Source organism: Talpa europaea (genome assembly GCF_964194135.1).
Source record: "Talpa europaea genome assembly, chromosome: 7".
Lineage (NCBI taxonomy): Eukaryota > Metazoa > Chordata > Mammalia > Eulipotyphla > Talpidae > Talpa > Talpa europaea.
The window spans coordinates 101,068,275-101,086,034 of record NC_140074.1 but is presented as its reverse complement, the minus strand read 5'-3'; the positions used below and the strand labels follow the sequence as shown (position 1 = coordinate 101,086,034).

Below are 17,760 nucleotides of genomic sequence, written 5' to 3'. Positions count from 1 at the left end.
ACACAGCTGGTTATAGTTTGGCTAATGACCAGGCTTTTGCATCACTGAGCCAGCTTTTGTCTCAGCAAGTGGACAACATCTGCTGATAGGGTTTAGGATGGGCTGATTTCAGCTACCTATGGCTGTGTAACAAGCCACATGAAAATCCAGTGGCATAATATAACAGCCATTTTATCTGCTTCTGAGATCTGTGGTTCAGATGGGCACAGCAAGGAAAGCCTGTCTCTCCTGTCTCTGCTCCTTGACGCTGGGGCTGCAGCTGGAACACTTGGAAATCACACTGGCGAGGCTGTGGGCACTGGCACCTATGGCTGGTGGGAGTGGAGGGTGGTTCAGTAGTTTTCAAAAAGACAAGAGCTCACACCCTTTGACCCAGCAAGTTCTCTCCAGGTAATGGGGCCACAGTTTATGTGCACACGGGCTCTAGGAAGTTGTGCAAGCCTATTTATTGCAGCGTGCTTTGAAATAGTGTAAGCTTATTGGGAGAGCAGTTATTTATGGCAGATCCAAACACGGAATGCCATGTAGTGGTAAAACAAATCAGATGTGTGTTGACAGAGATCGCCAAAGTACAACTAAGTGAAAAACACACAGAGCAGTGTGTGCGGTTTGCACCCTTTGGGTAAAAGAAAACAGCTGTTTTAATACCCGTGTATGGGTTCTCTGTTAGCATACATAAGGAACGTTCCAGTGCCACCTCTGGAGGGTGCTGAGAACTAAGTAATGAAAAGACAGGGTAAGATAAACTTATTTTTACTGCATAGTTTTGTAAGTTGATGCAACTATATTACATATTCTGATTTAAAATTCAACTTTTAAAATGCTCATCTTTGAAGTTTTTAATAATAATTTCAAAGTTTCATCAGAAATAGTGTCCCAAAGATAAGTTTGGGGAAGATTTGCCTTTCTTGAATGCCTGCTATGTGTTATGAGGCATGAGTATGGGCTTGGTTTATTGAGCACATACTCAGCTAGGTCAGCCCTTCAAGGAAGCCCATGCATGCCCGGTATGTGCCTCCTTTATCCCACACTTGCCTTTCTAGACTCTTCTCTGTGGTCAAGATTAGAAGTCAGTCAACTGCATTTCCTAGACTCCCTGATTCTGCCCCTGGGGAGCCCTGGCAAGGGTTCAAGAGATGGAGAGAGGCAAGAACCATTCAAGTCCCTGGCTTCTGGTGGCACTTCAGGCTAGAGTGGCGGTAGCAGCTTATGTACAGTAGTATCCCCAATCAATGTGGCTCCAGGCTCCTGCTTAAGTAGTAGGAATCTGAGTTTTTCTGGGAAATACTATTTTGCCTGTTGTTCCTCCAGCCTCAGGGACCAGAGCTCCTCCCTCCTAATACTAGTCTGTGGGTGTCCTATTGCCTGTCTGCTTCCCCTGCCCTTCCAACATCTCTGCAAAAGAAGGCCCTGTATTAAATTCCTTCTCTTTAAAATACCTCAGATGGTCTGCTTTTCCTAATTAGACACTGACTAATATAGGTAAAATGATTTCCATTTTAACAGTTGAGAAAACTGAAACTCAAGTAGAGGAAGTGACTTAACTAAGGCAAACCCAGCCCCTCTATTCAGCACCATGCCCCGCCCACCCTGGTCGTGGCACTGGAACACACCGGCTCATTTAAACCCCAGAGTCTTCACATGCATTATCTCTGTGCAGGGCTTTCTTTCTCTAGTTCTTCACATGCTCACTCTTTCTCTTCAAATGTCCTTCTCTTTCAAAGATGACCTCTTGAAAGAGCTTCTCAGACCACCTGTAATAACCAAGTCACTCATTACATCATCCTGCTTACCTTCTTCTTAGTGTTTATCACTCTGAAAATATTTACTGAGTTTTTTATCCCACTGGACTATAAAGCCCACAGGACCAGGCACAATGTTTGTCTTGCTAACTGCTGTGTCTCTGGCTTTTGAGACTGTCTGAAAGAATGATCAGAAAGTGTGGTAAAAGAAGTGGTAGGTTATTTTTGAGTACACGCTAACACCTGCTTTTCCCACTGGCTGCTTCTCTGCCAGTTCAGAAGTCTCAACAGAAGACTTTGTTTATTTTGCCTCTTAAAATCATGGGTATGGGACAGTCAGCTAAAAGCTCTTAGAGTGGTCGCCACTCTCACTGCATGGTGACACGCGGACATCCAAGGAATTCTAATCTCCACCATCAGGTTGTGCTGTCAGTAGGTGCTCAGTGACCACATGCTGAGTAAGTCAACTACCAAGGAATCTTCTAGGAGATGTCTGTGCACAGTGGTCAAAAGGTAACATTCTGTGGGGCTAGCTCAAGTCTGCAGATTGAAAGCAGTAGAGTCTGCTGAATTCATTCTCAGAGGAACTCAAGAACCCCATTCACCTAATCCTAACATCTGTTGACCACAAAGGGAAGTTTATGGCACCAGTAAGATCTCTCTCTCTCTTCTTCCATTATCCAGGGAAGTGCAGCCATCAATGCTGCCATCCATTTTCTAGGGAGGGCTTGGAGTCTGTGACTTGGCTGCTCTCCACGAATTGACAGACTATGGGCAAGATTACTCTTCAGCGGGTCCTAAAGAATGGGTGGGGGGACAACCTTTCAGTTGTCCTCAGCCCAAAAGAGCGAACACCCAGCTCATCTGGCTTCTCCTTCCTTAATTTCCCTTCCTACTCTTTGGCCTTAGCCACCATATTGTCTCTCTACTTGAAGCTCTGGTGTTCAGGCTCCATTGAGATTCGCCTCCCACAAATCGACGGACCCTGGCTGTGGCTACCCTACTGTGAGTTGTGAAGCACAGGAGTGATCTCTCAGATGCCCGTGGCCCAGAAGTGCACACACCTAGCTTTCTCTCTAGGCTCACTTATCTCTCTATAAAAGCCCCACTCCCTTTTCCCTTACCCTTGGAAAAGACACTAGCTCCCAATCCAATTCTTTTGTGTTCAAACCAGGTTTATTTAGGCTCTTAAAATCATGGGTATGGGACAGACAGCTGAAAGCCGTTAGAGTGGCTGCCGGTCTAGAAGGCTCCTGTGACAGGAAAAGCTGGTTTGCATCCCAGGTTACTTCTAGTCCCACCAGTTGGAAGACAAAGGGTGTGACACTGTAGGAACTCATCTTAAGCATTTTAGCAGGAAAACTTGCTCTTTTGTCTCTTTTCTCTGTGTGGTGAACTGTCCACTTTTTTGGTTTCTCTGTGACCCTCATTCCTTGGTTTCCTCCACTGCTACAACCTCTGCCATCAGCCTAGAACCCTGAGGTGTGATTTCATTTGTTCCAGTTCCAGGAGAAATTAAAGCTGTAACTGAGGTCATTAAACTCAAATTTCTTCTCTGAGGAATAGTGGGACCAAACTTCCCACCCCTTGGAGTCTCCAGGAAACACTATCTATACCTACCTCCAGAACCAGCAGCATTAGCAAGGTGAGAGGCTAGCATTAGAGAGACTATATCCTAGGCCTCTTGGTAAAGAAAATTCTATACCCTGCTCTAGCCTGAAGCAGTTACAAAACATGAACTGCCTCCCTTCAGCTCCCACAAATGATTTTAGGCTGAATATGGCCAGGGGTGGGGGAGTGGAGTTGATGGAAGCTTAAGAGTAGAAAATTTAGGATGGATGTTTTCACAAGAGCAAAAACTAGAGATGGGGGTAGGGGCAATTAATTAGTCATTAAACTGGCTATGGAAGTTTCCAGGAATCAGAGGTGAGGTCAGAAAGGATTATCTGTCATTACAGAAAACCAATCCAACCTGACCTCAAAGCAATAAAATTCCACAAAGGAATGAATCCCCCCAAAGTACACTGTATGAGGATGCCCTTTGCTCTGGCAAAATGCAGACCTTGTGTTTTTTTTTTTTTAATAGAGGCATGTTTTATTTATTTATTCATTTATTTGTTTGTTTTTGTTTATACAAGCACTGAGTACAGTCAGAAGCGCGGGAGGGTGAGAAAATTCACCAGAGCCAGAGCGGGGAGCAGAGCAGGCAGAGGGACCGAAGTACACTGCTGAGGGGAGCAGCGGGCGGCAGGAGAGGTCTGCGCGCCATGTGGGACCCTCCTCTGGTGGCCGGGGAGCAGCCGGGGATCGAACCGGCGCCACAGAGGCCGCGGGCAGCTTCGCAACCCAGCGCTCAACCGCTGCGCCACCGTGGAGGCCCAGCAGACCTTGTTTTTAAGACCACCTGCCTGTGTCTATGCAGGTATCTCTTTTTTCTCTTTCCTCACATGTGCTGCTGGAAAAAAAAAAAATTATCACTTTCTTAGGGTTGTTTTGACGATAAGGTGCAATCACTTTAAACATTTAAGTCAGAGCTTGCATGTCATAACTAACAGTTGTTGTATAAGCAGCCCCAGATCCAGAAGTGTGGGGCTATTCTAGAATATCTAGAAATCCTTAGTCACCACACTGGTCCAGAGAAAACAGACCTATCTATAGGTAGCAACTGGGAAACAAGATCATTGCTCAGCGGTCTCTAACATGTGTGTACATTGGCAATTGTAAGCAGGGTGGTATGACCCAATGGGAAAAGTAGATAATTTTAAGGGATCAGAGCGATCCAAGGTTTTGAACCATCAAAGGTGGTCTGGAGAGAAAGGCATTTTAGACAAAGCACAGACCGTCTAGAGACCCACAGTCCTCGGAATTTGCTAGCCTGGCAAGTTTCGAGCAAGAAAGGGAGGCAGGTGAAACTGGGAAGGTAGGCAACCTCCCAGCTATGGAGGGGCTTCTAGATTGTGTTAAGGAGTTTAAACTGCCTCCTGTAGGTAATAAGTGCCTATAGGAATGTTGAAGTATTTGAAACTTCTGGAGAATGAGCTGGCAGAAAATCTGAGGACTCAAGGAGTTACTTCTACACCTACCAGCTCTCCTCTGGTTTGAGAGTTCCCATTTCAATCATCAGGCTCGTTTCCGCCCTGTGCTTCTTTCCATCTCTGAATCTGGAGATTTTTGGCATGCGTTGCTTAAGTATTCATGCATCCAACTACTACGTCTAGCAACATCGTTTGTGGAAAGCATGTGCAGGACTAGAAGTTCAAAAACTGAAAATGACCCCCACAAATAACCCATAGGTCTGTGGGAGAAGTGTCTAGGCATGACAGTGTTGCCGCATCCATTGACTCTTCAAGGTGCATCCAGGCTGGGAAGCGGCAAGGCTCCCATCAGGTTGGAGGGTGCTCAAATATAACCTCCCATCAGGTTGGAGGGTGCTCAAATATAACCTCAAAGACACTAACATATGAGACTGTGCACATCAGCGCTGCCAGGACAGGAGTGGGGTGTTTGGCAGGGTCTGAAGGGGGCCTAGTGGACCTATCTTTCTTTCTATCGCAGAACCCTACTCCCTTTATAGCAATGATCACATGCTGTAGTTCTTTGTTGCTTTCAGGCTCTCTCCTCCAACAGTCTGCAAGCAGGAACCTCAGCGTCGGGAACCATATGTCTGGCGTCCCAAGTATTCCTGGAGTCCAGAGAATTTGGGGGAATGGAGCGGGAGTAGCAATCGCCTCTAAGAAAGGCCCGACAGCGCCTCCCGCCCCCGCCCCCCCCCCCCGTGACCTTATTGGACCGAGGCTGTGAAGGGCAGGTGGGGCCGCCTTCCCGGAGGGCTATGCCTCAGGGCCGGGTTAGAGGGCAACTGAGCTACCAGCGTGAGCAGGCCCGGAAAGCGACGTGCAGGAGGCTCAGAAAGCGTGGCAACCCCTCGGCGGCGGCGGGACGCCTTCGCGCGGCGCTCTGGGAGTTGTAGGCACTTTACTTTTCCCGCTCCTTCAGCTCCTTACTCTCGAACCCAAGGTCTTACAAGAGGATGGGAAAGACTGTAATTCTATGTTGGAACTTCGGAGATTTTCATTTCTAAAAAGTGTCCAGAATAAGACTCTTCCCCGGGTGTCCCCTTTACGCTCGGCCCCGTGTGAGGACTACATTTCCCAGGCGAGTCCGAGGAGGCGGGCTTCCGGAGCGCGATGCATTATGGGCATTGTAGTCCTTTACGGGCTCGATTGCCTGTCACAGAGCTTTCCCGGGAGGAGAATTGGACTACATTTCCCTTCAGCCCGCCGGCTATCCCGAGGCCGCCTTGGCGCGAGACATTTGCGAGCAGAGTGTCTCCAAGATGGCCGCTTGGGGAAGGAGGCGTCTTGGCCCGGGCAGCAGTGGCGGCAGCGCCCGAGAGAGGTGAGATCCAGGGACTTGCTGCCGCACCAGGGCGGGTGACTCAGAAGTCGGGAAGCCTCTGGGCTTCCTGGGGCTGCAGCGCTCTCCCTAACTTAGGCCCCGGGCTCTCTCTATCCGCCCGCCCTCTCCGTCCCCCTGCCGGGCACGCGGGATTCCAGTCCGGGCTGATCCGGGGTCCCGGTGGGAGCCGGCGTCTGCTCTAGTCCGGCCGAAGCGGCCTCTGCCGAGGGCTCAGGGAAGGAGGTGATGGCGGGGCCGGGCGAGTCCCTTCCGGACTGGCGGAGTCCTAGTCCGGACTTGGCCACTTGGAGGGGACCGGGGCCCGCAGGCCTAAGGGACCTGGTTAGCTCTCGGTGGTCCCAGGGGTGTCCGAAGCTCCAGCCTGCTTGGCCAGGCGCGTGGCGGTCTTGGCTGCGGCCCCTTGGCGTGGCGAGGAATGGCTCCTGGGAGGGAGAAGGAAGGGGCAGCTTGCACAGAGCGGGCCAGCTTCGGGAAGGGCAGTGAGGTCTACTCGTTTATCAGGGGGAGCTTTTACTCTCCCCAGTGTGTCTATCAGGCCGAGAGTAGACCGCTTCCTTGAGAGGTGGGTTTTGCTACTTTTTGAGGAATCGCTGCGAGCTCCCCTGCCGTGGAAGTCCTTTAAAGTGACCTTTCCTAATGAATGGTTTGTGGGTAGAAGCTCGGAGCTTTTTTTTTCGAAGGTGGATCTCGATTTGGAGAACTGATTTCTAAAAGATGAGTTTGGAGTAGTTTTCGTATTGAATGTACAGTTTTGGAAAACAGTGTCACCTAGTAGAAGCTGTTCAGCCACTAGAAGTTTAGAAAAGGATGTGTGTTGGTGGAATCACCCCTATTAAACTGTCCTGTCCATTCTCTTACTGCTTGGTTGCTACAGCAAAGGTCAGCAAGAAAGGAAAGTCTTATGTTTGCTTTTTTCGTCTTCTTTTGTATGAGGATGGTTAAGCAGAAACAAAAAAATTGTTTTTCTCTCAACTACTCTGCATTATTCCCTTTCTTTGATTCCATCACATACTCGTTTCTGTTGCTTGTAGATGGTTTTTCTAGCCCAGAAGATTCTTTCTGTTTGGCAGTTGTGATAGGCCCATTTAGCCTGCATTTTATTCTTGAGCAGAGTTAATCTAACATTGTCCATTCTGCACGTTCTCTTCAGAAAAGCATTGAATAGCAAACAGATATTTTTGTTTTTCCAACTCCCACCTGATGTTTCTTAAACAGATCAGACTCTAGAAAGAAGTGAGCTTTGATGTTTACAAAAGGCCTTAAAAACTAGCAAGCACTTTAAAGATCTTTAATCCAAGCATAAATCCTTTGCTAATTGGAGAGAACCTGTTTAGAAAATTGTAAAGTATCAAAGAGAGTCATTCCTCTATTGGTTAAAACAACCGAAAGGGCCAAGTGCGGATGCTCTAGACAGTATAAAGGGGACATGCCAGCAAAAATTAAGCTTTTGCTGATCTAAGATCTAACTTAGATGTTGGGTTTTTTTATCTCCTTGGTTTGAGAGAAATGTTCAAAACTGAGTTTACAGACCAGCATATTATAGACCAAATGCAGTCCTTGCCTCAATTTAGAGAGGAATTTAATGTAATTGCCAACACTGTAAATGGAGAGATTTCACATAAAACTCTCTAACAACTGAGAGGTGACCAGCTCATTTTGATCAGGGCCAGTGCTCTCTAGTTCGTTCTTCCTCACCTAACAACTTGACTCATCAAAGCTATGGTTTCCTTAGGTTGCCTGGAACTGAAGGTTTCCCTAGAGGTGCAGATGATGTTTGTCATCTGACAGTGGGGCATCTGGTTCTGTGATGTAGGTGGCACCAGCAATCTTCCTTCCATATAAAGGGTGGTCTGCCTGTCAGACCACTGCCTTAGCCAACGCTGTCAGAGGAGTCATTTGCCCGAACTTAGTTTTCCTAAGATCCTCCCACTGAGCAGGGAGGGAATGGAAACATAACCAGGGCCAGCCAGCAACTTCTGGGCACACCTCCATTCCTGCTCAGTTGGTGGGACGACTGTTTGGGTGGGGCAGGTTGGATTAAACCATAAGTTATGAGGCACAGGAGTATTACTGGCTCTTATGACTGAAATAGGCTATTTGTGACTCTCTTAAATGACTGTTTTATGTCACCTTTGTGCTGACCCCAATGTCAGCACCTCTTTATAAGACCACTTTCCCCAGTTGTTTGGACATCATGGTTGGAATCTGCTTTGCGCTGATTCTGAAGGACAACATTGTCTGTGTTGGGGCAGAGACTGGCATAGAGCAAGGTTTTGGGCAAACTTTGCAGGTTTGCTAGTGACTGCAAACTCCAGAAGCACTCCTTAGATTTAAAGTCTCTACCTGCTGCTAGATTGGCCATGGGAATTACTGTTGTCATCTGTGTATTAATGATGGTCCAGCTTAGGGCTTCATTACCTGTTCTCGAATCTACAGCTGTGTTAATTCAGTAGCCACTAGCCACATGGTGCAATTGTATTTAAATGAAGTGAAATGAAAAATCAGCACCTGTGTCATACTAACCACATTTCAAGTGCTTGTAGCCACATATAACTCACAGTTATAGGACATTTCCACCATTGTAGAAAGTTATATGACAGCACGTTGCTGGTCTAGACTGAAATAGGAGAGGGATGGAAGTAGCAAAATGATAGCTGCTTGCATGTTGATTTTTCTCTCCACTCCATTAAATCTAGGGAATCAACAGTGTTTGTAATGAAGAACATCAGACTCTGAGCTGTAACCTGAATTCTTGTCCAAAATTCAGCACACTGGCAGCAAGCACACGAAACAGATTGCCACTTGTCCTGTCGGCGTCTTTGAGACAGACTTGCCCATCTAGGAAGGCACAGTGCAGGTATCTGTGTGTTTTGCCACTTGGGTGCCAACCCGGACCGGCTCACAGACAGTCCTCCTGTCCCACTTGGGCTGCTGTCTTCACTCTCTTGGGGCCCCTGAGCGTCTGAGTCTCCATGGTTGTTGGAATGTGAGTACAGCTGTGTGAGCTCGGCTCCTGTTTTTCCCCTCATGTGAAGATGTACCTGATCTACTTCTGGTCCTGATGCCAGGCAACAGCACTGTTTAGAGGCCTGGGGCACTCAGAGGGCCAGTGCACTGGACTAAATGCTTGGGTATTAGGGTGAAATTACTTTTTGTGGCTTTCCATCCCTAGCTTGGGCAGCTGTCTGCTCTAGCACATTTAGACACTTGGTTCCGTGTGGTTACTTCCATATCATTCTGTGCCATGCTTTGTTCTCCAGGATTTGCTCCTCCTCTCGGACAGCTTTGCTTTAATCTGTGACTTGGACAGCCGTGGTCCTGGAAGCCGGTGGAGGATTTAGTTCCCACTCCAGCTCAACAGATGACCCACAAGCCATGTAGGCAGGTTGGCTCATATTCCTGGGGTGATAGCAGCGCACATTCTCAGCTGTCCTTTTTTTTTAGAGCTAAGGAACCTTTTTAGAGGCTTGGGGCATTTTCTTTCTTTTGAGAGGCACCCTTTCTGACTCTCCCACCTCATGGGCAACACAAGTACAGTATGTGCACCCCAAACTGTAGGTATGTAGCCCTACACGGCGTGTAGGGTTCTGCTCAGCAGCTCCTGGAAAATGAAGTCCTACAGTTGGAGCATACATTTGATCCCAGAAGTTGCATATTGTAGGTTAGAGTCTGCTGGAATTCAACCCTTTTGGCATGAACCTGCCCTAACCTTATGGGATGAATTTCCATCATCCTGACTGACACTAGCAATCTGGATTCTAGCAACAATAACCTGTGCCACAGTGGTTTTGTCCTTCAGGTTACACCCCAACTTTCTGAAGAAGGGAGGGAAGAGCTTGTGTCCAGGAAAGTGGTGAGGGGTTAGGGGCCACACCTGTGGGTGTACATGGCTCCTGTGAGTGAGGGCAGTGGGAAAAGGTAGTTGTCTCTGTGATTTGCAGACAAATCCTATTCTGCCACCACTGCAGCACTAGGAGAGCTGGACCTTTGTCCCACTGGACACAGGAGACGCTGGCTCAGGGCAGCAAGGAGTTGTGCCCTTGAACACAGAGCCAGTGAGTAACTGAGAGGGAATTTGAATCCAGGCCTCCCGACTCCCACATTTGGTGCACTGTGTTCTTGTTCCAAAGCAGAAGAGCTGCTGGGTTAGCAGAATACCGAGGACAGTATCTGGTGCACAGCTCTCTGATACAGATGAGGATGCCAGGGCGCCCCTGGGAAGTGCCTCGGCCTACCTGGAATTTCCTCGATATTTGGGACTACGTGCCTGTGCCTTTCTGTCCTCACTGGCCTTCCAGTCAACAGAATAGACTTGTACCGCTTAATCTTTTGACTTTCTTTGGTTCCCAAGGGAGCAATTTTTGGTTAGCCAAAAGTGGATTTTCGTAGACCTGGAAGTGGGGGTAGACAGGGTCTGGCACCTCACACATAATAGATGAGCAAGTGACCACATTTAGCCACTGGTGCTCTTAGTTGCTAGAATTGTTTCTCTCCCCCTGGTTGCACCCCAACCTTCTGAAGAGGACAGGGTTCCTTACAAACCTATTTCCACTAACGTCTTTTGGGAACCACATGCAGATACAGTGTAGGCAGTTCTCTGCCTTCAAGGACCATGGCATCCATCTCCTTTTGTATTTCAGAAGGGAGCACACAGTTCAGTCCTGCCAGTAAGCCCGGGGACATTCAAAATGTGGGCTTGAGGCAAGTGCTGCGCCTCTACTGTTAGATTTGGTTCTTGTGGTTCTGGCCTGACCAGAAAACTACAGTGGCTTGCATGCAGGACATTTTGGCCTGTGTGGACTTGAGTCATCCAGAGGATGGAAGTGTCCTCCTCCTTACTGTCCTGACTGCAAAGGTGAGAGGCCCTTCATCCTCTAGACATTGCCAGCGTCTGGATTTGCTGTGGCCATGGGCTTGGTCCCTAGGAGTGTGGGCTGCTTCTTGGGCTTCAGGAATCTGCTAGAGCTGCCCTATACCACAGCCTGCATTCCCAAGGGATTCAGGCTCCTTGAAGGAGGGCTTTTTTGGTTTTGTTTTTTAAACAAAAAGGCACATGTCTATTTATTTGAATATAGAAAAATATGGAGAAAAATTAAATTTAAAAGTCACCTGTTAGGCCACCATCCAAAACTCCTGTTAATCTTTTTCATATTTCTCCCCAGCTATTTTGTCTTGGATTTTAAAAAATGATATATTGAGCACATCAAAAGTATATTTCGAACATGTTGAGAAGTCATAAATTTACCATATGTCTGTCCCTCGAAAACATGGTAGACAAAAGCAGCCAGCCACAAACGAGCACGTGTCTTATGATTGCATTTCTATGAAGAGTCCAAAATAGTCAAGTCCATGTTCAGGAAGTAGGTTGGTGGTTGCCAGGAACTGCTTCAGGCAGGGGGAGACGGTGATGAGGTTTCTTTTTGGTGTGATGAAAATGTCCTCCATTCTAGTGTGTTCATTGCCAGCCGGGTGAAATTGCTGAGCCATTGAACTGTTCACTCTAAATGGGCAGATTGTGTGGTATCTTAGTTCATTAAAGCTATTTATTTTTTAAAAGTACAAATCAAAACCACAATGAGATACCACTACTTTGCACCCATTTGGATGACTGCTGTCAAAAACAAAAGAGAAAATAAAATAGTGTTGGTGAGGATGTGGAGAACTTGGAGCCCCGTGCGCTGGGGTGGAGATGTGAAGTGGTGGGGCTGCTGTGGAAGGCAGCATGGCAGTTGACTAAGAACTTAAAAATAGAAGACCCTGCGACCTAACAATTCTACTTCTAGGTTTATGTCCAAAAGAATTAAAAACAGACTCAAACAGGTCTGTTTACAACAGTGTTTGTAGCAGCGTTATTCACAATAGCTAGAGAGTAGCTTCTAGCAGCAAGGACACTGAGCAACACCAGTGTCCATCACTGGGTGAGTGGAAAAAACAAAGTGCTCTGTCCACACGTTGGAATATTACTCATCCTTAAAAAGGTAGGAGCTTATGATTTATGCATGGTTTATACATGGATGAACCTTGGGGACATAATGCTGAATGAAATAAGTCAGTCCAAAAAAGGACAGATACCACGCGATTCCATGGTATGCAGATCTGAAGTTGTCAGATTCATTGAGACAAAGTAGGATGGAGGGGTGGGAGTACTTAAACGGGCTCAGAACTTTTAGTTTTGCCAGATGAACAGGTTACAGAGGTTGACTGCACAATATTGTGAATGTATTTAACACTGCTGAACTTCAAGATGGTTAAGATGGTAAATTTTATGTGTACTTTACCATAATTAAAAAAAAAATTAACAGTCCTGTATGCTCAGTGCTCCCCTTAAGTGGGAAACTAGCAGGACCAGGCTTGCAATCCTGGCCCGTCCCCCCCGTCGGAGGCCAGCTTGCTCCTCGGTGGTCAGGTGCATTTCCTTGCTTATCTTCATCGTGCACAGAAAAACATCCCGAAAAACGTCCTTTGGCACTGTGTGCTTTTGGGTGGGTTGGGGCGGGAGGGTTCCTGTTCTGCTCTCCAGCTGTGTAGTATGCAGCTATGACACCGTTGCTGGTAGGGGATGCCACATGGATGTAATCTGTAGTCAGTAATCTTGTTGCTGCTGTGGACATTCTTGTGCAGCTTTGACTTTGGGGGAGGTATTTCCAGACTTTGAGGAGTCTCACATTTGAGACTATTGCTGTCATCCCAGATTCTTGGAGACACACTTTGTGATGGTGCAGGGAACCCCAGGGACAGATGCTGGACAGGCCGCCTGGCGTGCGCACAGGGCGCCCAGATCCATGAAGTGGCCTTCTAACTAGAAAGCCGGTTCTACCTTATTCCTTTGACTGCTCCCCAGAGCCTCTTCAGTTCGCTTCAGACCTGGAGAGACGAGGGCCTCTGGTGACTCTGGGTGAAGGCACAGGGGGAGGTGAATACTGCACCTCCAAGTACATGTGACCCTGAGGTGTGTCATCACAGTCATTCATTCTAGCTCAGACAGGTCAATGCTCCGCTTCACGGGCTAGTTAAGGACCCAACATGTGAAGTGATCTCAGTACTTTCAGCGGGTATTTAGGAGAGAACGCTCTTCCATCAGTCCCAGAGAACATGCCAGATTCAAAAGGTTCAGAAGTCATTTAGTGAAATGAGAATCTCCTTTCTTTCCAGAGCCATTCCATTCCCCTCTCCAGTGACAGCGATCATTCTCAGGTCTTTGCAAATCCTTCCAGAAAAGCCTAACAGTCTTTTCCCTTAGTTGGGTTACCTTTGACTTAGAAACAAAAACCCAGGAATACTTGGGGCCAGTGGATTAACTAGGACTTGGCTGCAAGGTTTCTGCAGTAAAGGAAGTCCAGCAGTGCATATTACCTGCACGGAACTGAATGAGCCTTCCCGGTGGCTTATAAAACCTAAGGTTGTGGGGCATATGGCCCCCTGCCCCAGTCACATGGAGAGTGTGGGTGCTGACTGCTGGGTGGAGTGGCTCCAACACAAGGTACCTCCTGCTTGGGTGTGTCCTTCCTTGTTCGTCCGTCTGGGGTCCTGGGAATCTGCTCCCTTGCCTAGACTTCGGTTTTGTCCTTTCCAGTAAAAACTAAGAACCCCACTCCTCATTTGGGTGTAGTTTGTTTGCAGCATCTCCTGCTGAGCAACCTCAGAGGTTTCCATCTTTGAAGGGCCCCTGGGAAGCTCCTGAATTGTGACTTTGTGCTTTCAGAGTGTTGGTTCAACAAGGATAGATAGGCATGGGTTTACATCAAGGTGGGAGCTCTAGGAAACGGTGCATACACTTCAGCAGGCTTGGGGTGTGTGTGTGGGGGGGGGGGGGCCTGAGCACACCTATGTCTATACACAGTCCTCACCCTGTGTTGGTCACAACTGCCTGAAGCCCAGGGCAAGGGGTGGAAGCTGTAGATCAGGTTTTTGACTCCTGTGCAGTTGGGGTGACACCAGCAGTCAGAGGTGCAGGGGGTGCTGGCCTCTCCTTCCAGGCCTGGTGGGCATGGAACACAGCTACTCATCTGTGTTAACAAACCACACCTTGCCCACGAAAGCCTGCCTGAGGAACCAGAGGGAGCCGCCCAGGATGGGATGGGGAAGGTGGGGGTGGAAGGTATGTGTGCTGCTAGGTGGGGCAGCAAGGAGCTGGGGTGGGGAGGGGATGGGGTGAGGCAAGGTGAGTCCCCTGATGGTTCTGAGAGTTGCCTAATTTGGGTGCTGGGGTTCAGCTGGCATCTCCCTATTCAGCATAACTATTGTTTTCACTACAATCAGGGTAGCTTGCCCCTGATGCTGACAAGGTGTCCTCTGGCCTGGTTTTGATAGTCAGCAGAACACACTACTGACTCGGAGGTGACTCCTTCAGTTCACAAGTGGGTGCAGGACTGGGCCCTTCCTCACTCTCCCTCCCTCCGCCCCTCTTGGCTAATGAGCCTCAGAACACAAAGGAGACTTTGGACCAGGAATGTGCCAGCCTTGGATGCCCCTTCCCCCGTCCTTGCACACTTGGGACAGTCAGCCATTACCAGGGATGTGGGCTTCTCACGACCACATAGAAACAGCCCTCCATTTACTCAGGTAGAGAGAAACCCTGCCTCTAGGATTTGTTTTGTTTGCTAGAGGTGCCTTTTACATGATGCGTCCGCCTGGGAGTAGTAACTCAGTGACCTCCCTCTCACCCCTCTGAATTAAAACCAAATGGAGAAACTCCATGGAGCCCTTCAAAGGGAAAAAATCTAGCTTTTCTTGTCTCATAAACTTCCGGTGGGTTCTTACAGAAACAGCCTGTTCACTTGTCCCGGATACAGCCCTGACTGCAGTCCCGGGAGCAGCTCCTTTGGCAGTGTCCTGTGTGGAGGAGGCTCTTGTCTGACCCTGGGGAGTGATTTCTCCCGGTGTACAGTTTAATTAGGGCTTGTGATTTAATTAGGAGGCTCCCCTGCACCCAGCTGAATTACAGTTACTTTCTCAGGATAGAGTCCCTTTGTCTGAGTCCCAGCCCAACATCTTGTTACATTGGCTTCCACCTGGGAGCAGAGGCCCTGGGGGCCCTTCCCTGGGGATACTCCTCCCATACACTTTGGTTCTAAATTGACCACAGGAGAGCCATAATCAGTCACTTATTCCCCACTGAAACCGGCCTCTTAGCTTTCTTTGTTTGCTAAGGTAGCTTTTACAGCTTGTGGCAGGCTGGAGAGCAGGGCAACCTTAATGTTGAATCAGAGGTTCTGGGTTCACCTTGTTTTAAAGTCTTCCCTGGTCACTAATGTTTGGTCGTTGACTGGGTAGTTGAGCCTTGCTCCCCTGTGACTCCCCAAAATGGCCACCTGGGTGGGTGGGGTGTGTGTGTGTGTATGTCGAAGACAGGAGGAGACAAGGGCTTTTATGTCTGAGCATTTAGGGCCCTGCTTCTTGGTGGCTGTCAAAGGAGCCTGGTTTCTGTTAAGGACAGTCAACAGCTCAGGACCTGAGTCAGACCAGCTAGAGATGGGGTGGGGGGCTGCTAAATAGAAGGCCCTGCCTTGAATCTAGAAAACTTAAATAAGGGATCAGGAAAAAGAATAACTATAAGAAACTGAAAATCAAAATCAACAAAAAACCATGAACCAGAGACACTTTTTGGGGGGTGGGGGCCGGGAGGGGAGAGATTGGGGTCAGAATGGGGCATGTGCAGTTGTATGGGGGAATATAAAAATAAAATTTATTTAATTAAAAAGAAACAAGAAAAAAAATAAAGTTAAGAACCATCAAAAAAAAAAAAAAAATAGAAGGCCCTGCCTTTCAGAGGTGTGTGACAGAAGGAGCCTCTCACAGCACCTTCTGGAGTTGTGTTGGTACTGTGGTTACGAACTAGATCCAGCCTCAAGGGCTGAGTCACCCAGGGTCCCTGTCAGGTGGGATAAATCAAACTTTGTCATCAAATGAATCGACAAAGCAAAACTGGGAGAAACAGCGTGGAGGTAGAAGACGACCTGCACAGGCTGAAACAGGCTAAGTGGAAAGGGCGCGCATGTACACGTCTGCATTTAGCTTTGTCTGTTGGGGATGTGAGAAGCATCTGCTCTGGGTGGAAAGTTTGTGCCAGAATGCCACAAACTGAGCTGCTGAAAATGCCCTCTTGCCTGTAGTCACTGCTGGGGCTGTGGGCCTTCTGCTGGGGAGGCTTGTGTCACTCTATCCGGGGGACCGGTGGAGCAGCTCAGCCTTTTGAGGCGGGTCTTTGTGAACAGTATTTCCTGTGTGAGTGAGAGAAGCATTTACTAGCATTAAGTAGAGTTCTGGAGAACGGGTGGGGCTGGGAACCTTCTGCGGGTACCTGCAGCCATGCACATGCTCACATTTTGTGAGCCTCACCATCACTGCTGTTCTCCAGGTGCTGTCTTTTCTTAGTTAAATCAAAGAACTTTTTCTAAGTGGCGGCTGGTGTACCTGGGGCTCTTGAGCTCCTTGCTCTGGCCCCTTTCAAGCCCCTGAAAGAGCCCTGGGGGCTGCCCTGCTGACCTGGGAAGACCTTGGGGGCTTTGTGTGACTTGTCCTCCCATGAGGCCCAGAGGAATTTTGTTCTTCAGCACCCAAGGCAGAGGGCCTGGGGTGGGTACTTGTGAATGTTGCAAAGGGCAGGTGATTAGCAATCTCTCTCTCTCCGATCTGCTGGTTTCCAGTGAAAAATCCTCCTGTACTTATCCTGATTAACAAGAGCAGATTTCATCCTGTCAGCCTTGGGCTTCTGTTTGTGTTCCCGCTGCTCAGGGCTGGGGCTGTCGTCATTTTTTTTCTTTGCGCTCTTTTGGTAACTCAGGTCTGAGTTGGGCCCGGCTGAAAATCCTGTAGATTTTCAGCATCTTAAAGATTGGGGTACTCCTTTTCCTTTGTCTTTTTCTATTTCATTCTTTCATTCACTCAGAAAAAAAGTCTTTTCTGATTATTGGGTGTGTTGGGGCCTAAGGCAGATAATCACCTAAGTTAAAGGTGCCCTCAAGCCCATCTCTGCCTTACCTTAGGCGTCTCAGCAGAAAAACAGTACCTGCCCGGTCCTAACTTTCTCTCCCTGCCCTCCGTCACCAGGGTGAGCTTATCGGCCACAGACTGTTACATCGTGCACGAGATCTACAATGGGGAGAACGCCCAGGACCAGTTTGAATATGAGCTGGAGCAGGCCCTGGAAGCCCAGTACAAGTACATCGTCATCGAGCCCACCCGCATCGGCGACGAAACTGCCCGCTGGATCACCGTGGGCAATTGCCTGCACAAGACCACCGTGCTGGCAGGCACCGCCTGCCTCTTCACCCCATTGGCACTGCCCTTAGATTATTCCCACTACATCTCCCTGCCTGCTGGCGTGCTGAGCCTGGCCTGCTGCACCCTCTATGGCATCTCCTGGCAGTTCGACCCTTGCTGCAAGTATCAGGTGGAGTACGACGCCTATAAACTGTCCCGCCTGCCCCTGCACACACTCACTTCCTCCACCCCAGTGGTGCTGGTCCGGAAGGACGACTTGCACAGAAAGAGACTGCACAACACGATAGCACTGGCCGCCCTGGTGTACTGTGTAAAGAAGATTTACGAACTCTACTCCGTATGATTTCAGTAGAACAGGGAGAGAAGCAAACAACCC

At 48.5% G+C, this 17,760-nt stretch overlaps 1 protein-coding gene across 1 annotated transcript; it reads left to right on the top strand.

Annotated features, from left to right (window-relative positions):
• Positions 1 to 6,078: 6,078 nt before the first annotated feature.
• TMEM11 (transmembrane protein 11) lies at positions 6,079 to 17,727 on the top strand (the record flags this gene model as incomplete). The annotated part of the gene is made up of 2 exons (XM_084236859.1): positions 6,079 to 6,140; positions 17,211 to 17,727. The coding sequence occupies 2 exons, from the start codon at positions 6,079 to 6,081 to the stop codon at positions 17,725 to 17,727; spliced, it is 579 nt and encodes a 192-aa protein (XP_084092985.1).
• Positions 17,728 to 17,760: the final 33 nt, after the last annotated feature.